General features: G+C 42.4%; 3 protein-coding genes across 6 annotated transcripts; 1 reads left to right on the forward strand and 2 right to left on the reverse strand.

Annotated features, from left to right (window-relative positions):
* Positions 1-1,327: 1,327 nt before the first annotated feature.
* On the reverse strand, positions 1,328-8,039 carry rpl9 (ribosomal protein L9). 2 transcript variants are annotated; one of them, XM_026170947.2, is made up of 7 exons: positions 7,435-8,039; positions 7,223-7,338; positions 5,578-5,673; positions 5,321-5,453; positions 3,215-3,295; positions 1,911-2,040; positions 1,328-1,443 (listed from the first exon to the last, which is right to left on the reverse strand). In XM_026170947.2, the coding sequence occupies exons 1-6, from the start codon at positions 7,478-7,480 to the stop codon at positions 1,934-1,936; spliced, it is 579 nt and encodes a 192-aa protein (XP_026026732.1). In that variant the 5' UTR covers positions 7,481-8,039; the 3' UTR covers positions 1,328-1,443; positions 1,911-1,933. The 2 variants fall into 2 exon arrangements, with proteins under 2 accessions (XP_026026732.1, XP_026026733.1); XM_026170948.2 differs by having other exon boundaries at positions 1,328-1,440; positions 7,435-8,038.
* Positions 8,040-8,625: 586 nt separating this feature from the next.
* On the forward strand, positions 8,626-13,471 carry lias (lipoic acid synthetase). Its single transcript, XM_026170946.2, has 11 exons — positions 8,626-8,807; positions 9,056-9,225; positions 10,040-10,133; positions 10,724-10,804; positions 10,980-11,136; positions 11,399-11,456; positions 11,537-11,665; positions 11,915-12,060; positions 12,144-12,214; positions 12,289-12,400; positions 13,259-13,471. The coding sequence occupies exons 1-11, from the start codon at positions 8,724-8,726 to the stop codon at positions 13,312-13,314; spliced, it is 1,158 nt and encodes a 385-aa protein (XP_026026731.2). The 5' UTR covers positions 8,626-8,723; the 3' UTR covers positions 13,315-13,471.
* A 1,527-nt stretch (positions 13,472-14,998) lies between these two features.
* On the reverse strand, positions 14,999-21,587 carry ugdh (UDP-glucose 6-dehydrogenase). 3 transcript variants are annotated; one of them, XM_026170951.2, is made up of 12 exons: positions 21,507-21,587; positions 20,182-20,343; positions 19,631-19,732; positions 19,029-19,229; positions 18,755-18,952; positions 17,873-18,020; positions 17,693-17,787; positions 17,346-17,476; positions 16,947-17,086; positions 15,921-16,012; positions 15,703-15,813; positions 14,999-15,596 (listed from the first exon to the last, which is right to left on the reverse strand). In XM_026170951.2, the coding sequence occupies exons 2-12, from the start codon at positions 20,341-20,343 to the stop codon at positions 15,486-15,488; spliced, it is 1,491 nt and encodes a 496-aa protein (XP_026026736.1). In that variant the 5' UTR covers positions 21,507-21,587; the 3' UTR covers positions 14,999-15,485. The 3 variants fall into 3 exon arrangements, with proteins under 3 accessions (XP_026026736.1, XP_026026734.1, XP_080158575.1); XM_026170949.2 differs by having other exon boundaries at positions 21,322-21,587; XM_080302449.1 differs by lacking the exon at positions 21,507-21,587 and adding an exon at positions 21,032-21,343.
* Positions 21,588-22,551: the final 964 nt, after the last annotated feature.

Below are 22,551 nucleotides of genomic sequence, written 5' to 3' on the forward strand. Positions count from 1 at the left end.
AATCAATACAAAATAAAAATAAACTGTAGTGTCTGCACTGTTTGAATATTGTTTAAAACTTGAATAACCTACAGATTCTAACTAAAAATGCAAATACAAATAAAAAAAAACAAACTACTCTCCCGGAGGAAAACACCACTCAAACTACTTCCTTTCATTTTTTCCCCCCAGCAAATCCACTTTCTTGCTTCCGCGTTATTGTTTGTTCTTTAAAAAATAATAGTATGAAGAAGAGAAGCGACCTGGATGTATTTAATCCGAGTTGTATAGCCCAAATAATTTATAGATACTGTGAGGAATGAAGGTTTAATCTTTTTTTTCTGCTCCTCTTGCATTTAAACGTGAGACTTTCACACAAACCACACATGGTGAGTTTATGAAAACCTTCAGGTTAGGTTGCATTTGAGTTCCTCTGGTTTTAGAACAGGTTGTCTGTTTGACTCCTGGTCCTCCTGAAGATGTTCCTGAGGTCAGACAAACGCCTCACACATCAAACCACCTCAGTCTGTGTGAGACTGAAGTATCAGCGCTGTGAGGAGTCTGAAATGCTGTGCTAAGAACAAAAAGTAAAAATCTAGGTAACAAATGTGACATTTGTTTTAGGCAAGTCTTAGGGTTAAATCTTTTGCTTTTAGTAGTCTGTGTTCGATTACATGTTCAAAATTAAAACTTGCCATTCTGGCAACAAACCAGTGGATGTGCTGGAAACTGTCTGTGAATCACTTTGGTCCTCAAGAAATCTCAGTATTTTCACAAGCTCCTCAGTGAATCTGATCCATCAGTTTTATTGTTATTATAATGAACTACAAGGAAAAACTGACCATGAGCTTAGCAGAAATTTAACAAAAACAGTATACTTGTATAAGTAAAAGAAAATCAGTTTTGGGGGCACAGTGTTGTAGTGTTTAACACCGTCGCTGAGCATGATCCCAGCATTCTGTCCACGATGTACTTTGCATCTCATCCTGTGACAGCAGGGATCCAGCCCATTCACAGCCCTTAAGTTCATCGGTGATTACAATGTCTTTAGTTTTAGTATTCAAAACCTGGCCGGTGAAACAACCTCTAACAAGCACTGTTTGATTATTAATATTCATCCTGAATTTCTTAAATCTTTCCTCTGAAACAGAACAACTCAAACTAACAGTGAAGCTAAACTAAAACAAGGAAATCCACTGAACAAAGTGAAAATAAAAATCTTCAAATCTTAAACTTCTGATGATGGGTAGAACTACCCCAGTGACTCTTTCGTGTGCAATTTATAACAATATCAAGATTTTGCTGAACTATTCTCAAAAACCAATAAGAAAGGGAGGCAGAGACTGGATTAACTGGAAAACACATTAGTTTATTGGTCTTATTAGCTTGTCATTAGCACTGTGCTGTGCAGGAACTTCCTGATGTCCTTCTTTCCGACTGTGGTGGTCTGCTGGATCAGGGCTGCTGGAAACAAACAGAGGAGCCGAGTGTGAGGACAGAGATCAACTGAGTGGGAGGATTAATGAAGAGTTTACTTCAAAAATAATGGGCAGCTTTAGGAGCACAGATGCACGCTGTGGTGCACATTCATGCAAACAGTGACGCCAAAAGCATCCACACAAACACCACATGAGGCTGGAAAACAGTTCGTATCAGTTACAGCTTTTATGAAACTGGTAATGATCTGAAACTGCCGATAAAATGTTAAAAGCCCAGTCAGATTTTTGGAGATTGATTCACACATGAAGGCGACTTCATGTAAGGAGTATTTATTAATGGAAAATAATTTAACTACATCCATGAGCCCCAACAAATAAGTTTAAATAAAGTGGAGCAGCAGCGCATTGTGTAAAAAGATCTGAAAGAATGAAACCATTAAAAGGAAGAAAAACCAGCAGAGCATGCAGGACAGGAGGATGGTGATGTCTAACCTCCGAGAGTGTAGGTGTAACTTTTACTGTTCCGGTTCCAAGACTGTTCCCTTCTCAGACACGTAAATGCCGTCCAAGAACTTCCTGATATCCTTATTTTTGACAGTTGTGGCCTGCTGGATCAGAGCAGCTGCAACAGAGAAGTTGGGGTGATAAGTAGCACATCACAACAGGATTACACAAGATTCAGGAAGGACTGTGTGACACACTGTTTGCTGTCTTTTTGGCTCCAAGTTCAAATTTCATCTCCAACGTGTTTACTAAGAATCTGGATACAAGTCCAGAAAAACCTGATATGTCCCTGAGGCAGCGGTCTCATACCGACCCTCCTTTTTATACATGCAGGTCGAGCTGTTTGGATTGTAGCATGTGAATCAAAAGGTAGTTAAAAAGGTCTAAAAGCATCTCACACTCGCATCTCACAGCTCCATCAGGGATTTACAGGAAAATCCACCTGCAGGAGCATTTTGACTTTAAACTCATTTTCAGAAATTATATACAGTCTTGAGTGGATTATGGTCAGGTGACAGTTTTTGGCCTTTGTTTGACATCAATATGATATTTATACTCACTGCTGTATAACAAAGCTTTGCCTTCAAAAGCTGAGCCAAAAAAAAAAACAACTAATATGGACAAAAACTAAAAATACAGATTCTGGAGAACAACTATAGACTAGCAAAAAAAAAAAAAAAAAAAAACCCAACTGAGGTGGAGCGATGGGGTTTTTGTTCATCAAAGTAGACGTGCAAACACAAGACCGTGCTCAGTCCTTAATGTAGAAGAGTGAAGGCGAAAAATCAACTCAAGGAGAAACTCAAACTTACAATAGTCTAGAAACACTGGTGAGATCAGACGCTGTTCTTCTCTGATTTGAGTTTATCCTCTTTCCATAATTTCATTTGAGAACCTGAACTTAATGTCTGTCAGATAATCGATAAAACCCTCACTGCACCCCAGTAAGGAGAACAGTAGGACTTTAGGTGGAGGGAAACTTGATCAGAAGTCAAGTGTGATAAACTGGATTAGCAGCTGCACTGATGTCCAACTGCATGTAGTGTGTACAGATGATGTGCAACAACTGTCCACAGAGTCCAGTTTTCCAACCATAAGGTCGGTGACAAACATCCGCTGATGTTTTATTCACTCTTATCTACACCGAGCATCAAGGTGACACTGAATCAGTTTCAGGACGGCTGCGACTGAAATAATGAAAAACTTCTCATCTGCTGGTGGAGCTTGACATAATCATATCATTTCATCCTATGGTGTAGAAAACCTAAAGAGGAAACAGCAGGCAGACGTACCAGAGTTGGACACCAGCTCAATGTCGTTACCCTCCAGGACCAGCTCGTCCTTCTGTGCGGCTGAGACTGAACACAGCACACCTGAAAGAGAACAAGGACAAAAGTTTAGTCTTATTATACAAAATTAGAAATGTTTAAAAAAAAGAAAAAACCTCCACTACATTTTCAGAAATATTTGTCTGTGTTTTGTTTTTTCTGTACTACTTGAACACTAAAGTGGCCCTCCAATGAGATGACAGTTCCACCAAATAATAAATATCCAGCTTCAGACATTACATCACCAAAATGAGGCGAGCTCAGGATCTTTAGATCTGCTGAGAGAAAAGTCGATATGCTTAACTGACCATGTTTGAACTCTGAGTGCAACTCCAGACTTCATCACAAATTAAAGAATCTGCTTCAATGACTCCACAAAGTCTGCACGTGCCTCACTCTCTGCCAATTCTAAATCCCTCCTCAGAGACTCACTACACCAATTAATCTGTATGTGCCTGGCGGGACTGTCGATCGAGGACGCTGAAGATATCTATCTATTCGGAACCGTGATAACAGGGTTCATGCTGATCGGAGTTGGCTTAGCCCTGGTTTATCGGAGAAATAAGAGAGCGGAACCGGCTGTTCAAACCCCCCCAAGGCTGCCCGCTGGAATCGCAATGGAACGAGGCGCAACCTCTCACAACGAACGTAATATGGTCAACACCTTTGAGACGCTTACAGCTGCTGTGAAGGCTCAAAACAACACCATTGAGCGTATGAGGGGAAACAGAGAGAGGCCTGCTCAAAATGAGACCCTTGAGCGACAGTTGGAAGACATCGCGGAACGGATCACTGCAGTTGTGAGGTCTCAGAATCAAAAGAATGACAACACCATGGAACAGAAATTTGATACCATCATGGGGAGGCTCGCGACTCTCCAACAGGAGATTGAGAGGCCAGTGTCAGAGTGTTAAAGAGCAGCCTGAAAATTCTCCTGGGCTGCTCGCATGGAAATTAACAAAACCAACATGAACATTGCGGATCCCCATCACGGCGCCAGCTGCAGGCCCAAGGCTGGAGCCGAACAATCACTCCCTGATAACGACTGTGTTACGGCTATTCTTCCCATCCCATGCAAGGACACCTGGATTGGCTGGAGGACTGTTTACTTAGCCTGATAGTTCAGCTGAGACAGTGTCCTTCGGCCTATGGACACGCACACACATACACTTACACTGATAGGCACTCACTCATCCCCCTTCCCTTTCCAACGCCTTCGATGCTTGTTTCCTGCGAGGGAACACGGCGGGTCTGTGTGCCGCGCTGGAATGGTAGCGCTGTGCAGGGCGGCTGCTGTGTTCACTTCGGATTACTCCTCACCCCCCACCCACCCCTGTGGCTTGTCATGTCTTCACAATGTTGTGCTGTGGACATTTATGTGCTTTTTGTGCAGAGGAGTTTTTTTTTTGTTTCCTGCTCTCATGCTGTCCCATGGAAGCATAGCTTGAGTAGGGGTCTCTTTTTTTCCTCTTGTACTTTCCCCATTGTAGTGTACATTTCAATGTTTTTTCTCTGATTCTACCAATCTCCGACCTGTATCCCCATGTAATGTTTGTGCTATATGTGTAAGGTCGGGGGGGGGTCCCATTTCACTGCAGGGCAACCTGCATGTGACGAATAAAGCTTTGATTGATTGACAAAATAATTTCCTAATCCATAAATTTAACGAGCCCTGGTTTTCAAATCAGCCGTTAGCAGTTTTTGCCCAACCAGCAGCTCGTTCAGCTTCACAAGTGTGTGAATTTCATGATTTTAATATGATGCCTCTTGGGCTTTGAACTGATGAAACAAAAGATCAGAAAAACAAGTCTTTAATGATCTTTAAAGATAATTTGACATTTTGAAGACTAAAATGATAAATTCACTGTGGTCCCTTCCATCTGGCTATTTTAACTTTTAATGTGTCACAAGTATTTGTGTCTAATCAACCACAAACCCAATATGAAGTTATACATAACTTCCAACTTCTCCTGACAAAGTCATTTACGCCACACCTCAGAAACTTTGAATATTTCTGGACTTCACACATGCCATTCTCATAAACATTTCCATGATGTGACGCAGACTCACCACCCCTCATTCGGACACGGCGAATGTATTTCTCTCCCAAGAAGTTCCTGATCTCGACCAGGGTGCCGCTCTCCTGGATGACCACGTTGATGGGGAAATGGGCGTACACGGAACGCATTTTGTACCGGAAACCCTGCAGTGGCACAAAAGCATGAGAGGCAAACAGAATTGATGCTGGAACAATAGGCAGGGTCAGCCAGAAGCATGCACAGGGTTTATAACTGGACCGACTGAAACAAGCATATCTGAGCTCTCACCAAAGTGACTCCCTTGATCATGTTCTGGACGTGGCTGCAGATGGTGCGGACTGTGGCCAACTCCTTCCTGTTTCCCCACCATTTATCCACACGAAGCTGAGGAAAAAAAACAAAAAACAAAAAAAAAAAAAAGCACAGCAGCTCAAATCACTTGCATGAAACAGGTGTTGAAGCAATCAGCCCACATGTGAGCGAAATACTGGCCTTGCAGACCGCCATTGGAAAATGCAACCACATTTACCTTTTGCAGTAGCTGCTGTTTACCTGTTGCGATACACTAACTACACCCCGGCTAACAGCCTCAAATCTGACAGGAACACATGTCAGAACACCAAAAACCAACTCTGTCGTCCAAATGCATTAATGTCAGTATACACTTACTATACAGCAAGTGCAAACCACACAGACTATTGGACACATTCTAGAGGTTTTAAACGAGGGGCAGCACGGAGGTGTGGTGCTTAGCCCAGTAAGAAGGTCCTGGGTTTAAATCCACTGGTTGGCCAGGGTCTTTCAGTGTGGAGTTTGTATGTTCTCCCCTTGTTTTGTTCTTTCAGAGTATCCTGGTTTCCTCCCACACTTCCAATATATGCTATTCATCCGCTTCTCCTTTTCAGGGTCACAGGGGGCGCTGGAGCGTATCCCAGCTGTCACAGGGCGAGAGGAAGGGTACACCCTGGACAGGTCGCCAGTCTGTCGCAGGGCTAACACACAGAGACAGACAACCATTCGCGCTCACATTCACTCCCGCATTCACAACTATGGGCGACTTAGATTGATCAATTAACCTAACCCCACTAATTGCATGTCTTTGGACTGTGGGAGGAAGCTGGAGTACCCGGAGGGAACCCACGCAAACACGGGGAGAACATGCAAACTCCACACAGAAAGACCCCGGCCTGATGGTGGAATGAACTCAGGACCTTCTTGCTGTGCGGCAACAGTGCTGCTGTCAAATATATGCATGATACATTAATAACAAAGTGTGCCATAGGCGTGAATGTGAGCATTAACAGCTGTCTGTCTCTCTGTGTTAGCTCTGCAATAGACTGAAAACCTGTTCATGCACCCTGCCTCTCGCCCTATCACAGCTGGGATTGGATCACGTGAAGAAAACAGTTGGATGGTTTCAAACGCTGATATCATCTCAGTCACAGCCAGTCAGATATTTCAATAGTTTCCCTCTAAAATTAAAGACTTTTTCTACAACTTGTTCTTAGCACTGTTGACACCAGCCGTGTATGTATTAAACCTTTTTTTCAACAGTCATATAAACAGCCCTGTACAAAAACTCATTCTGCAATCCACTTATGGCACTTTTAGGCAAAGCACATAACTGGCTTTTAGGATTACTCCCATTTTAAGACAATAAATTGACATTTTAAGCCCTTTATCTACAAACTTCGCACTGAGCAGAGTAGTTTGAAGACCCGACCAGTTCTTAAAGCACTTTTCTAAATGATGCAGTTGTTAATTTTACATATCCAACCTCAACCAAAACAACTCACTATTTAAATCTGAAAACTTATACACTCTAAAATCACACATCCTTAATACCAAACATGTGTGATGCCCTCCTGCCATCACATCCTGGGGCTGCTAACTTCACTTTAAGTAACTTAGCATTATTCTGGCTCTTTCATACCTTCTTCTGTTTCTTGCCCAGCAGGCTGAGCTCCAGGTTGATGTGGTTGAACTCCCTGGTGAGCTTGCCACGGGGGCCTTTGACAGTCACAGTTCGGCCCTTCAGCCTCACCTCGACTGCCGCACAACAAGCACAAATATAAAAAAAGGTTAGAAGCTACTCTACAGACAGGACATAAATACATCTGTGTGGAAAACTGATTTTCCCCTTACCATTGTCGGGGAGGTCGACAGTTTGGCTGCTGAGAATGGTCTTCATTCTGTAAAGAGACAAAATAGGTGCTTTCAACTCTGAAAAGTTTGACTGGCTAAAGATTCAGGCTAAAGCGTGTATGCCTTTATATCTGTGATATTAACAGCTCCACAATGACTGTTTACTAAAGTTCGGACTGTGAGATACAGGCACACCACACTGGTGTCAGCAAGCTTTAGCTACAATGCTAACAGAAGTAAGCATTAGATAGCCGACCAGCTCCTTTCATGAGATACCGATACAGTAAAAACGTTAGAAGTTGTTAAATAACACCTGGAGCCGCGCAAACGCCATGTTTAATATGAGCATTGTTGAATCCGCTGTGGGCCTCAGCGCTTACAGAGCGCCAGGCCTCAAGCATCAAACCTGATTAAAACTAACATCATATATCCCGACAGAGCTAAAGTAGGCTACAAATACAGATTATGGTGAGAAGTGTAACATATTCTCAGTGTGATGGCTCAAAATCGAGCGAAATATAGGTTTAAGAGACATAGATGTAGTTAGATGAAAGCAAGGCAACAATTTTTCGGTTATCCTCACCTCGCCGGTAGCAGAGGAAAGGAGGAAAGGACGACGTCACCACGCAATTGTACGTGCCACCAGCAGGCATTACCAGACGATCGAGGAGCGCATATTTTGGATGTAAATATTTGAACAGAGGTGTCGCAAACCACCAAAAAGATTCCAAAAGTTAAAGAGCAGCGTTTTCTGTTGTTATTTTTTACTGCAAGCTTTTCAAACATTTTATTTAGCTTTGCTGCATTCGAGTGGCATCGTACAGTCTACATTCAGCACTCCCAGAGACGCGTTCACTGTCACTTCACTGCAAAGGGATTTCAACATTATAACTGATGGGCGATTTCGCTTACTTAAGTATTGTATAATATTGAGTATTGTCTCTCAATTTGAATCTGATTCAATTTGTTAAATAGTATTTAAACATGTTTTCATGTAAGTCCCTTTCAAATTATCATCATTAATGGCCATCTTTTAGTCCATCTGTTGCCTTATTTTGTTTTAGAAATTTTTTAATGCTGCCATAATGTTATGTTCCAGCTCGTCTAGTCTTCATTTTAAAATATATCTATAACCCATTAAGTTCGTAAAAAAATCACCTACGTTGAAATTTTAGCTCATTTTTTTTAAAGAATACTTTCCAATTCTGTCCGCTTCACGTGAAGCACCAGACCAAAGCAGTCGTTCACCGAGGTGCTATCCCAACGTTAACCGCCTGCTAGCCAAAGTCATGGCGCTACTCAAGCAAAGTTGTTGCGTAGCGGGTCGTTTCTCCACAAACCACCTATGGCTGAGTCCCAGATGCATCCCACACGTGAGTAGTTAAATTCACAACTCAGTCTAACAAACTTGGGCTCGGATAGTCTATTAACGGCTCCAGCCGGTGAAAAAATCTGACTGCGGGCTTCCCAGCTGGGTCTGTCAGGAGGCCTCTGACAGATTGTATGTGTCTAAGCGAATATGTAGTTTAGTAGCCGGAGTCGTGACCACCTTGTCAGTGTGAATTGCCGTGTGTAGAAACACAGAGAAGCTCCTGAACTAATCGTCAGTGTTGCTCTGCAGGTTTACACCAGCTGCTTATCAACCAGACCCTCCCCGGAGAGAAGTGACAGAAAGAAGGAGCTGCTCAGAGACGACGGGCCTGACCTGCAAGACTTTATTTCAGGGGAATTATCTGAAAAAAGCAAGTGGGCTGAGTACAAAGGCACCCTGAAGAGACAGAAGGGAGAGAGGTGAGGCTTCAGGCCCCGGGGAGCTTGAGCTTTGGTTTGAGTCCATGTTAAGATGCTGGCATGTCTGAGTTTTAAACTCATGATCACTGACAAAAATAAACAGACTGCATTTCACTTGTAGCAGCTGTTGGATTATACTAAATGATAGGTCGACTATCATTTAGTATAGAAATCAGCATCTGCACGTTTATTTTGTTCTGTTAATGCACACAAACAGAAGCTGAGTCTCTGAGTCCAAAACTTCATCACAAACACTGCTATAAGCAACGCTGTTAAAGCTTCAGTAAAAGCTAGTCAAAATGTTTGCATTAAACATTCAAATGGAAAAATGGATTTCAGAGGAAATATAAAAGTGTTTGTTGGATAATGAGCTGTTGGCCTGCTCGGCTCTACCATAAATGTGCAGACACATGCTATAGAGAACAGTTCAACACCATAATGAGCATTAAAGGCGAAGTCGACACATGCAAAAAGTAACGGGCGCTTGGTTAGCGCCCTGCAGCCAGTCACAAAAGATGCAAGTGAAGTTGAGATTAAGAAAACGACTGTTTAGTAGCAAAACGCATCCAAATGCATGCAGGATTTTTCATCATAGAGCTCAAAATACAGATGAGGACAAAGTTATTACATGTAGGGGCATCAGGCAGACCTGACAGCCTGCCACTAATTCTCAATGAGCTCTTCCCCATACTGCAGGCTCTGACCTAGCAGGTTTCTTTATTATCAGTAAACGTTTTTTAGCAGTATTTAGACACAGATACTTAGAGATGAGAGCACTGTTAGACACCGAGCTGTCTGCTGTTGTTCCTGTCAGGCTGCGGCTTCCTCCATGGTTGAAGACTGAGATCCCCATTGGAAAGAATTACAACAGGCTGAAGAACACCCTGAGAGATCTCAACCTTCACACGGTAAGTTTTCCGTCTGTAAGTTGTCAGGCAGCCCAGCTGCTTTTTGGCTGCTGTTAAAGAAATGTTTGAGGTGCAACTAATGTGATCTTTGAAGGTCTCCGCTGATTCGCCTTCACACTGCTGTAGCACTGACGCACTTATCAAAATATTGCAGTTTCTCAGCTCACTGAACGGCACATGCTACGTTTTTGACTATTCAACCTTCAACAGAAAGGCTGAAAAATGTTTAATAAGATAAGAAAGAAATTTTGAAATTCCCGTGTAACAGCAGCCAAAACATTAAACAGCCCATTAAAACAGTTTAAATGCAGTAGGATAGCTCAAAAAATTCCAAAGCTTCCAGCACCCAGTTTGGATTTCAGCAGATGGCTGCCCCTTCCTGAGCCTGGTTCTGCTGGAGGTTTCTTCCTGTTGAAGTGTTTTTTGTGTTGTTGTTTTTTTTTGCCTTCCCTCTGTCACAAAGTCCTATCTCATAGGAGCTCATCTGGTTTTGGAGTTCTTTCTAATATTGTTGGGTCTTTACCTTACGATATAAAGCATCTTTAGATGACTGTTGTTGTGATTTATGAATAATCTGTCTGTTATCTCAGGTGTGTGAGGAGGCCAGGTGTCCGAACATCGGGGAATGCTGGGGAGGAGGAGAGTACGCCACAGCCACAGCCACCATCATGGTGAGTCTCTGCTGCTCTCTGAATTTACTTCCAGTTTTTGAAGAGGGCAAAGAAGCACTTTAATCTTTAATATTCACCATCTGTTCTTTTATGAACTGGCGCTGCCATATCAGTGTTTTGTATTTGTCTGGATTCTTTGTTCTATTTTAGCGAGATAATGTATTTGTGTGTGTAGCTGATGGGAGACACATGCACCCGTGGGTGCAGGTTTTGCTCAGTAAAGACAGCACGTCAGCCTCCGCCTCTTGACCCTGACGAGCCGTACAACACAGCCAAAGCCATCGCCGCCTGGGGACTGGATTACGTGGTCCTCACCTCGGTCGACAGAGACGGTACTAGTTTCTTACCTGACTGTATCTGCATGAGTCTCTTGCTGTTGTGCATCAGCAAGAATTACATGAGTGACGATCAACTGCATTGCAATTTGTAGAATTTAATAACATAAAGCTGTAAAGAAATCAGACTGTTCTGGTTTTAACTTTCAGTTTACAAATACAAAAATGTCCACAAATTAAAGATAAAATTCAAGGCATTTTCAAAATATTATATATCATATATATCTTAGATTTTTCTTCTCTCTGTATTTTTGTGCAGATATTGCTGATGGTGGAGCGGAGCACTTTGCTAAGACGGTTACTAACCTGAAAGAAAGGTAAACACGACTCCGCCCCTTTTGGATTTATTACATTATCTGAATGTCTTTGTAAAAGCAACTTTGATCCTGCCTGCTAGAAATCCTCAGATTCTGGTTGAATGCCTGACTCCTGATTTCCGTGGAGACCTGGCAGCGGTGGAAAAGATCACCCTGTCGGGATTAGACGTGTACGCCCACAATGTGGAAACAGTGCGCGAGCTACAAAGGTACTGAGGGATTTTTAATAGACTGTAAGTCCTCAGAGTCAAAATCTGAGCATCTAATTTCTAGTTCTGCCATTAAAAAGCTTAAATTCATGGTCATAAACACACATTATAAAGCTGGCTCGTGTGAAGTATTGTTAAAGTTAATAACAACATGCAATGTCGTTCCACTGCAGTAACACATGTTGACCAGCAGGTGGTGCAGCAGAGACATTTCTCAGATGCACAGTGATGTTTGTCGTGTATTTACAGGCATGTACGTGATCCCAGAGCAAACTTTGATCAGTCTCTGAGCGTCCTGAAGCACGCTAAAAAGGTCAAACCGACGGTGCTCACCAAGACCTCCATCATGCTGGGGCTCGGAGAGACTGACCAACAGATCATCAGCACTATGACGGGTGTGTAGTCCGCTGTCTCACGCACACACACATTATAAAAAATCAGACAAACTCTACAGTTTTCTGACAGGATGTCATTACAGAGTTGCGAGAGGCAGAAGTGGACTGTCTAACACTCGGGCAGTACATGCAGCCGACCAAACGCCACCTAAAGGTAAACACTCCTACTGCTGTGCTGCTGGCTACAGACACATTCACTCTGACTCTGTGCGTGTCTTTGGGATTTAGGTGGAGGAATATGTCACTCCAGAGAGGTTTGCCCACTGGGAAAAAGTTGGCAGTGATATGGGCTTCACCTACACAGCCAGCGGACCACTGGTGCGATCCTCCTACAAAGCAGGTGAGAAGTGATGTTAATAAATGTTTATTAGTATTTTTTGGATATATTAATATTCAACATGTCCAGCCAGTGTGCAAAGAATATTAAATCTCTATATGAAATCATTTTAGTTACATATTTTCAACTTTGCACTTCTGGAAACATATTATAGACTTTGTCAGATAAACATTGCAATTTTTTTTTTTTAAAGAGACGATCAGGTGGGGAAAACAGTGCCTAATGAAGTGCACAAATCATCCTCGTGACTGTCCAAAGCCAACTAAGCCAAAAACATTCAAATAAAAATGGAGATATTAGGTCAGAGATAAAAATAAAAATAAAACACTGTGATCAGGGATATCAACTATAAGCATAATTATATGATTACAAAGACAAAAGAGAGACAGTTAATTTGTTTCAGTTAAGAAGAGAAATCATGTTATTAAACGTGGCTTTGCATTTTCAGACAAATTCAGCAGTAAAACTTGGGCCAAATCACTCAATAAAAATTAGATCAATTCACGTGGTGGAAATGAGCTTCCTCTGAAGGGCGGGTGGGCTCCCCCTCAGAGACAGGAATGTAGAGCTCAGTCATTTGGAAGGGAATCGGTGTGGAGCTGCTACTCCTCCTCCTCCTAAATGAGGTATTTTAGGTATGTCCTATTTAGAGGAGGACCTGGGGCAGACCCCACAGTAGCCTTAAGAGGTTATCTCTCTCAGGTGAATTGGGAATGCTTCAGGGTCCCCCATGGAAGAACTGGGATAAGTGGGCAGGGAAAGTAGGTTTGGGGATCTCTGCTTAGACTGCTGCTCCTGTGAACGGGACAAGAAGCAGAGGATGGATGAATTCAGTGCATTTCTTCTTTTCTTTCTTCACAGGCGAATTCTTCTTAAAGAATCTACTGAAGAAGAGGGAAACAGAAGCAGCAGAATGAGGAGCCTGCTGTGTGCGTTCAGCTGTACGCAGTGACAAAATGAGCTTCGTCCATCTGTAACGTAATGCACCGATTTAAAGTACAGCACAGGAAACATGTTTAATATTAGTACAATGTTTGTGGGAGGCATTAAATAAAGCTACAGAAGTGACAATAACAGACTTGTAAGTACAGGGACCATACTCTAACTGCTGCTCTGTGTTCCCTGAGAAAAAGCCAGAGGGCTGCATTTTAAAGAGACTATCAAAGAACAAACAGCAGACACGTTGGGTAACCCGAGTGTCCACCAACTCGCCCAGCTGTCAGGAGCAGAGGCTGTAATTTGCTTCCGCTCCTTGGGGATTCCTAAATCCCATCCCTCGTCTCAGTGAACTTTGGGTTTAAAAAAAAAAAAAAAGCTACGTTGAGACAACGCCGGTCTCTGCGATTCTTTTGGTCCTGGTAGAGATCACGCTGAGATGTTTCCATGTTTTACACAATCCTTTTATTACCCATTATTCTTACAGATGCATCTGGAGATCAGCACACTGCAGTCCTATGCTAAAGGCTGATCTAAAGAACTCCACACAACAGTTACAGTTATAACCTCTGGTCTCCTCCCCCCTACAGTAAACACCCCCACAATGGAAATACACTAGTACAGTGGCCAAGGGTGCTGACACCCTGACCCCATCTCCTTTTAAGGTAGTGTCCCTTTGCCTGCCCCTCACCCTCAGTAATTCTTGCTTCCTGGCCCAGGTTGATTGTCCTCCTGCCCTGCACCCCAGTTCTTTGTTCCCATTCCAGGCCTTCTTACACCCATTAACGGCCATATTGTAATATTACAATCAATCCCAAACTATATTCTCTTTAACTATGATGTATATTAAGGAATCTATTCTCAACAGCTACTGACCTTTAACAGTGGGCTCTGTTCACGATCACCTTGTTGTGGAAGTTTTCGATTAAATAAAGCCTACAGACGAGCAGTAGCTAACACTTTTTAATCCAAACACACAAAGACAACAGACAACCAAGTTGGCGGAGAGCCTGCATGACCGCGGGGCAGACGGTCAGCAGAGTCTCCCTGAGCCTAGCATGGCTCCCAGTTAAATACCTTCTTCAGGAACAAAAGGCAGTACGCAGCTGTTTCACACCTTAAGGTTCACACTCCCTTGCTACCTCCCAGAGTCCTCGAAGAGACAAAAGACTCTTCCTGTGGAGTTGTCTGCTTCCACCAACTTCCTTACTAGACCCCCACCATTTGTCTTACTGTATGAGTGTGAGACATGTTAAAATCCAGTGGCACCAAGGCATTATACAATAAAATAATGTGATTAATACATAAGTAAAAGAAATTCCTATACAATCTTCATGTCTGCTTCTTTAGAACTGATTTAATGAAGCGGGATCCTTTTTTTTTTTTTGATCAGTCTTGTGATACAAAAACAAGAAGCACCATCCATCCTGTACTGTGTGGAAGAAAGGTACAAAGCAAGGGCAATTAGCCTCCCAGCAGGTAAATGGGTGGCAAAAGATTTTGATACCCGTGTATTTGCTGAACAGCCAATTTGGAAGAAAGTGCACTTTTTCTAGAGTAAAACAGTGTAAATGTCAAAGCTGGACAAGAAAGATGTTTATGCTGCACACCGATCAGTTCAAATGTACATTGATATTTATAGAAATAAAAGTCTTAAAGGTCACATTTTTGCAGTTTGTCATTTCTTAATTATTTTTTTTTTTATTATTACTTTTGAAACAGACAAAACAGAAAAATTAATTTACTTGCATTGGCCCTTTTGAGTAAACAGCCACAGATATTGAGGACAGACTAACATACAGTAGATTTATAAAAAATACTATAAGTATAAAATTTGTGATTTAGAACAATAGTTGATTGTACAGTAAATATAACACTCAGGCTGATAGTGTTCATCAGAAATCAGTCCAACAGGTGTACCTGATATGTGAAATGTATAAAACTAACCGCATATGGAATGCTTTAATCAAAAACAATCATTCACAAATTTTGGATTCAAGGATCAGCAGCTCTCATCCAATCCCCCCCACACACACTGTTCATCGGGCATGATACAGCATCTGAGGGAGAAGGATCTGGATTGTTTCACCAGCTACAGGGGGGGAAAGGCTAGGAGGAATCTGCTGCATGTTGAGTGATGAAGAAATGAGTTTCAGACTTTTGCTTTGCTGGTGGGAACGTCGCTGGCAGTGATTCGAGGACCAGCAGCTGCTGGAGTGTAGGGGATTCGTGCTGGTGTCACCTTTTTACCGATGGTCTCAATCTGCAGACAGGAAAACAAACAAACCAAAAAAACCAAAACTTAAATACTTTGGATTTTTACATGATGGAGGGGTTGGAACTTTTTTTTTTTTTTTTGTAAATCTTACCTGGAAGCCAAGGCTCTGGAGATGAGGGTGAAGGTGGTCCAGCACTCTGCGGCCATCAAACATGAAAGCCGGCTTCAGCATGTTCTTGTAAATCTTATCGTAGTCCAGTTCCTGTGGTGGGATTAAGCAGATATGACTATTAAAATGTTTTCTCACATATTCCTCAAATACGAAGCATTTAAAAAAAAATAAAAGTAGTAGTAAAATGTAACTGGGACCTTAAACATGTCCCACTCTGTGCAGATGACCAATGCATGAGCGCTCTGGCAAGCCTCATAAGGGTCTGATGTCACAGTCACCAACTCAGACACTAAAAATGAAGAACAGTTCAAACAAATTAGTGTTAGTGAGTGCTGCTTTAGTTACTGATAAAGCAACTGAAAGTTACTGAGATCTCAGTGGCATCTAAGAGAAGCAATATCTAATGTGGTTCTCTCTGTACAGCTGCCACGCCCGCCTGCTCTTCACACCTGCTGTTTGTGAGGGACAGCCAATCAGAAGAGAGGAAAGACAAACACTTTCTGCACCAAGGCCCAGTAAAAGCCAAACAATGATCATTTTGAAATGTGAATTGTACCAAAGTTCAAGAATGAAAATATGGAGCAGGAATGGAGCAAAAACAGGCGATGTTTAAGAAGTTTAGTCGCTTCTGACATGGTGTGTCCCTATCCTATCTTAGGTTCTCTTGAAAATGTCCTTTACACCCACCCAAAGATAACATTGGTGGGTGTAGAGGACATGATATACTTTGTTGGCTTAAATTCTCCCCAACAGACAATTTGAACTATTACAGCACAGTCAGAGTTACAGTTTTATAAATCTTATTAAATACATCCTGGAATTCTGGTTTATTTTCAAGTCCTATCAGATTTTATTATCAGAAAAGGAGTAGTCATTTAATAGTTTTGATCTTAAAGGTGTTTGATTATAACATCATTACCTCTCCTGTCTGCATGTAAAGTGTCAAGCTCGAGCCCGTAACCAGTTTGCTTAGCAATGCCCTGTACAAAGGTAACACCACCCACAGAGCAGCATCTCTATAGCTCACTTATTACCACATTACAATCATGTTTATTTAAGCTGTCTGCAGCCAGGTACTGAAGTGAGCTGAAGGTGTCTTTACACTAAACCACCTGGTTCACTCATACAGACATGAAGTAAATCAGGGTGTTGACAAAAATAAACTACACAATGAGTTTTTCAGTACTGCACTGGAAACTGCAACCTGCAAACTGCACACACACCTCTCTCTGGGTTGTCCTCGGAGATGCTGGGCTGGGAGAGGTCGTGAATGATTTGCTCTTTAAGGACTTTGGGGTCATAGATGAACAGCTTGGCGCCCTCATCCATCAGGTACTTAGAAATGTAGATACTGGACGACTCCCTGGAGTTACACAACACACGTGCACACACGAACACCTTGATGTCAGCTCCAATCGAGGTTACAGTTCACAGATGCACATTAAAGCAGTCAGCAGTGACTCTGCAGGTTTTGTATGTACAAAGAGCAAACCCAGGGTTTGAAATGGGCTCTTCATTATCCTTTCATACACTGAGGTTTATGATTAACAAAAGTTTAACAAAGCCATTTCAAGTGAATCAAAACGGGAAAGAAATGGCCAAAATAAAAGGAGGAGACCCACCTCGTGTCACCCGTGTCCTTTTTGAAGGAGAAGCCCAGCAGGGCGATCTTTTTGCCGGTAACAGTGTTGAAGAGACAGTCGATGATCCTGCAGGCAAACCGTCGTCTTTGGTACTCATTCATGTCGATCACCTTAAAAAAAATAAATAAATAAAATAAGTGCTACTGTCACTACTCAGTACTAGATGTACAAGTTGTTTAATTGGAAATAAACAGTTATGTCCAAAATGTTCTGCATTGACTCTGCCACAAAATCTCCCTTAGCCTAAGGCGAAGTGTTCAGTCATTCGGGAGAGGCTCTGACTTCAGCCACTACTCCTCCTCATCTAAAAGGAGCGTCGCTCTCACCTGCTGCCAATAGGAAGCCACCTCAGGCAGGTTGAGGGCCTCGCACAGATACACCAGATTCAGCACATCCTTCTGGAAACAGCTTCCACCGAAACCTGTACGAGGCATCAGAAACAGCAAAGAGATGAACGGGAAACATTCGTACATGTTCAGCGGATGTGAAAACAAACTGTCTCCCACCTACGCTGGCTTTAAGGAACTTGTTCCCTATTCTCTGGTCCATGCCGATCGCCTTGGCCACTTCCTCCACGTCGGCTCCAGTGGCCTCGCACAGAGCACTGATACTGTTGATGCTGCTGATTCGCTGTGCCAGGAATGCATTAGCTGCCTGCACACAGACACACAGGAATACTCGTTTAGCTCTGTGATAAGGACAAGTACTGTGATAATCACTTACACACTTCTCATACACCAGGCCACTCAGCGATGACAGAAGGAGACTCACAAATCCAATTAAAAAAAGTTTATTTTTTTATCAAACGAACAAAGACCTGAAATTGAGCCGTGGTGTGTGTAATCAATGTGATCCGTAGTGCAAGTGAATGCACGAGTCAAGAGATGGTGCATTCAAGGACATTTAGTCCAACAAGCAAACCAAGAAGCCACAGAAATCAAATGTGACTCAGGGCAGGAGAGACGCCCAGCAACTAACTCCAAGAGCTTTTATAGAGCACTGGCACTGGGCGAAGATGTTACTGAATGGAAACATTCAGCCAGAGCGCTTCTCAATTTCCTGCATAAAAGGACCGCTTCACAGACAGACTGAAAGGTAGGGTGGAGTGGAGTTCATCTATCTGACCCTTTTTCCATGTTTTATATACCCTTCAATATACGGATTAAATAAAGAGCAGCTATTTGGAAACAGATTAATAAACACAAATCTAATCTATGTAGTTCTGGTAATTTATTTTTTTATTGACTGTTAAATATTAAAAATATTAATCATGAGATATTTTCCAAGAAAACTGGCCTTTTTTTGCAAACGATTAATAAATTGCTACAACAACCAACAGATTTACGAAACTGTTCTCTGTGGTCGACCTCACCCAGAGGTTCACTCACCAGCTTTGAGAGCTCAGATGACCACGTGTTGGTGGTGATGATGCGCTCCTTGGGGACCCAGTGCTCATATACAGCACACAACGCTCTGATCGCCTTTTGACCTTCAGCAGTCTCATCTCCACCAATCAGGACGCGATCTGGCTCCTTCAGATCCCGCACCGCCGTTCCTTCTGCGAGGAACTCTGGGTTGGACAGCACCTGAAGCGGCAGCACAACTTTAGAAACAAGCAGCTCAGCAAAGGTCGAAGAGCTTTGTTCACGTGACGGTACGCACTTGCAGGTTGAGGCTGGGTTTGGTGTTGGCGTCAAATATCCGTCTAATGCTCTCGGCGGCGCGCACTGGCACCGTACTCTTCTCCGTGACAATCTTGTAGCCGTCGGACATCTCGACAATGCGCCGGGCGCACGCCTCGATGAACTTCAGGTCAGCCGCGCGACCTTTCCCCATCCCGTAAGTCTTTGTTGGGGTGTTCACCTGGAGGAGTGCAAGGAGAGGTGCAGTTTAATTATGTCAGTGGGCCAAACAAGCAAAACCGGTGTGTGATGGAGAACCCTAATGAAATTTTGGTCGATCATTATCGGCCTGTGTTGAACTGTATATTTGGAACAAGATAGAAACTTAATGCAGAAAGGAGAAAAGTGGAGTAAATTAGAAACTGTGTCATTACAGAGCCGTTACACATCACAGCTGAGCAGAACGTGTTCTGCATAGCATGTTACATGCGTTGCTGAGAAGTTAAATAATAAGGCCACAATCTCCTCTTTTAAATACAACTGAAGACTGACAGACATCTTTCACTTATATTCAACCACCGAATATCCAGGATCAGTCGGGCTCTAGGGCTGTGTGTGTGTGGAGCTAAATGATGGACTCACAGAGATAAAGACGAGGTCTGCGTCCCTGATAGCCGAGTCTATGTCTGTGGAAAAAAACAAATTTCTTCCTCTGCATGATTCAACCACCTCCTTCAGTCCAGGCTGAAATGGGAGGAAGTGAGAGGCCGTGTTAGTAAGACAGCAGGAAAAATAAACGTGAAGAGTGCAACACCAGCTCACAGTGACCACTGACTAACCTTAAACTACTCACGATGATGCAATACACCGTGGTCAGAGTTGACGTAGAAAAGTTGCAACACAGTCTGGAAGTAATTTAGGTTTCATTTTGTCCATGAGGTGGAGCAATGTTTAACAAAAACATTTGCCTGGAACTGTTGCCTGGCTACACCTACTCCTTTAACACTTTAATGAATCTGAACACTTTACTGCTTTTCTGAGATGCTGAATATTAATCTCAAGCTGCACATATCAGGATAATAGCCTATGACCTACTCCTGCTTGTTAAAGTTTAACCAGATCTCTAATAATTAATCTTGTCCTACTATCCTCAGCGCCACGTTTTTTGTTTTTTTAAAATAATGGCACGCTACCTCATAAATGGGCAGAGTGTCAGAATTCCAGGCCTTGATTCGGGACTCATTGACGTCCACAACAGTCACTGTGATTTCCGGGCACATCTGGGCGATGACGCTGCATGTTGGGCCTCCTACGTAACCCGCACCAATGCAACAGATCCTCTTTATTTGAAACATCTGGGGAGGACACAACACAGAGCTATAAAGTTATCAAGTGAACACACTTCCCTGCAAATAAAGAGATAAAGTACCCATCAAGCAAGCCTTATTTGTACACATTTCAGTGCTTGCCAACAGCTTATCAGTGGGTTTGCCAGATAAGAAAATAAGAGGAGGGGGTCCCAAGGAGTCCTGGACAGTTTTTGCTCCAAATCACTTAAAAAAAACAATTTATAAGGATTTGAAGATGAAGAGTAAGTAGTAATCGATGATCTCACTCATAATTTCAGCTTCATAACAATACAATCTTTGTCAACAAAATCTTTTTTAAAAAATGAATTTGCTATCATGAAAGTTGGTATGTATATGAAAAAACATGAAAAAACTGTGGCTCAAATAGTCGAGGACAAAACATTTTAACAGCATCTCAAACATATTTCTAATAGTTTAAACGTTATAGATCCAGTTTCTCTGCAGATGATGACTGGAATATTAGTGCATAAGAAGCAAGTAAAACGCTACCATCCAACTATCAAAATAACAGAAAATTACAGTAATGACTAGTTCCGTCACAGGAAAATAATTGCTTTGCTGATGCCTCAACTTTACAAGTCAGGTAAGCTGATTCCCTGTTACACTCAGAGGGGAGTGGCTCCTCCCAAATAATTAGATTTTCTGTCTAAAATCCTCCTCGGGAGTACTTCACCTCCTCGGTGGTGCCGCGGTAATAGTTGCCAGGTGCACAGTTGTAGCCTGGTGGAATATAAAGAGCCTTTTATTGCAGCTCAGCCACGTCAAGCAGAGATGAAAAATGAGCCCTTTATCGGTGATGCCTTTCACTTAGTTCGCGTTAGCTGCCCCGCGTTGATGTGGCACATCGACAGGAGAACGATGAAGCTACTTTAAGTTCTGTTCCTTCAAACAGGGAGAACTAAACACGAAAATGAATGAGTGGGTAAGTGTTTGTTGTCAGCGGGTTAGCTAACGGTTCATTACCTCTGCCAGCTCGACAGTCTCTGAACTTCAGTAATGCGCAGACTGTGTTAGCTCTTCCGCTAAATGTGTCCTGTCCCGGCGTCAAACCCACGGCCACGGTTCCGTTGCACACGATAAATGAAAGCAAACCAGAGCTCGACGTATAAAAACCACACCAATGAAATCTCTGCAACAACTTTCCTCACCTGGACCTCAACCTAAAGTGAAGCGCTTCTTCGGAGAAACCACTATTTATTTACTGGTCAGACTTCCGGCATCATACCTTCAAAGTAAAAGCATTTTACACCGTTATATAGAGAGCTGTGGTTAGAAGTTTACAGTCATCATGGACATGAATGTCATGGTAATTGTTCTTTTTCCGAGATGAAATAATTGTATAGTATCCATCTTTCATGACTTAAGACAGCAAATATTGGACGGACCAATTCTCAGAACAATGCAAAGCTCCATGGAACTCAGTGGAGATCTAAAAGGGAGAATCATAGCTTCATAGTCAGGAAGGTCTCTTAGAGCCACTTCTAAACAACTGCAGATTCCAGGGTGATTAGTTCAAATAATTGTACAAATTATTCAAACGTGTTCAGCAACAACCCAGAGACCACTAAGAATCAAGCCTGCCATTAAGAACTGCTGGAATATCAACCCCCTAACCTCAACCCTGTTGAAAATTTGTGAACTACAGTTAAAAGTCAACTCCATGCCAGGAAAGCAACCAATTTAAAGTTGTTTTTTTAAACCATGTTTAGAATTCTGTCAAATAAATGAAAGAAGCTTGAAGCATTTCTGAGATGCTGTATTTGAATCTCAAAGGTGAGCATATCAATACAGCCTATGACCAACTGCTGCTAGTTAAAGCTTTACCAGATCTCTAACAATTAATCCTGTCCGACTATCCTCATATCAGCTTTTTAGATAATGGTATTATGAATGAGAATTAACGGGACCCATTGACCTCCACAACAGTCACCGTGATCTCTGGGCACATCTGGGCGATGACTGCATTTTGGGCCTCCTACATGTCAGTTAATTCTCTAATTCCATTTGAGCTGTGAAAATAGGAGCCTGTGTAAAACAATTATTCAATATTTAGTTAAATCCCCAGAATTAAAACAGGAAGTCTGCACCTCAAAATCTACTGTGGTGGTGTACAGAGGCAAAATACAAAAACCTGTCTTCCTCCAAATACTTATAAACATAACTGTGGGTGAGAAGTTATTAAGTAATTACTGA

The sequence above is a fragment of the Astatotilapia calliptera genome, chromosome 6 (assembly GCF_964374335.1).
Source record: "Astatotilapia calliptera chromosome 6, fAstCal68.1, whole genome shotgun sequence".
NCBI lineage: Eukaryota > Metazoa > Chordata > Actinopteri > Cichliformes > Cichlidae > Astatotilapia > Astatotilapia calliptera.

Coding starts and splice junctions, on each gene's coding strand:
- rpl9 (XM_026170947.2), bottom strand. CDS start 7,480: ATGAAGACCATTCTCAGCAGCCAAACTGTCGACCTCCCCGACAATG. Junction 3,296..5,320: donor CCGTGTCCGAATGAGGGGTG/GTGAGTCTGCGT, acceptor GTTCTCTTTCAG/GTGTGCTGTGTTCAGTCTCA. Junction 2,041..3,214: donor TGAGCTGGTGTCCAACTCTG/GTACGTCTGCCT, acceptor TCTCTGTTGCAG/CTGCTCTGATCCAGCAGGCC.
- lias (XM_026170946.2), top strand. CDS start 8,724: ATGGCGCTACTCAAGCAAAGTTGTTGCGTAGCGGGTCGTTTCTCCACA. Junction 9,226..10,039: donor AAGAGACAGAAGGGAGAGAG/GTGAGGCTTCAG, acceptor TGTTCCTGTCAG/GCTGCGGCTTCCTCCATGGT. Junction 12,215..12,288: donor CGACCAAACGCCACCTAAAG/GTAAACACTCCT, acceptor TTTGGGATTTAG/GTGGAGGAATATGTCACTCC.
- ugdh (XM_026170951.2), bottom strand. CDS start 20,343: ATGTTTCAAATAAAGAGGATCTGTTGCATTGGTGCGGGTTACGTAGGA. Junction 19,230..19,630: donor CAGACCTCGTCTTTATCTCT/GTGAGTCCATCA, acceptor GCACTCCTCCAG/GTGAACACCCCAACAAAGAC. Junction 15,814..15,920: donor CAGAGTGGGACATGTTTAAG/GTCCCAGTTACA, acceptor ATCCCACCACAG/GAACTGGACTACGATAAGAT.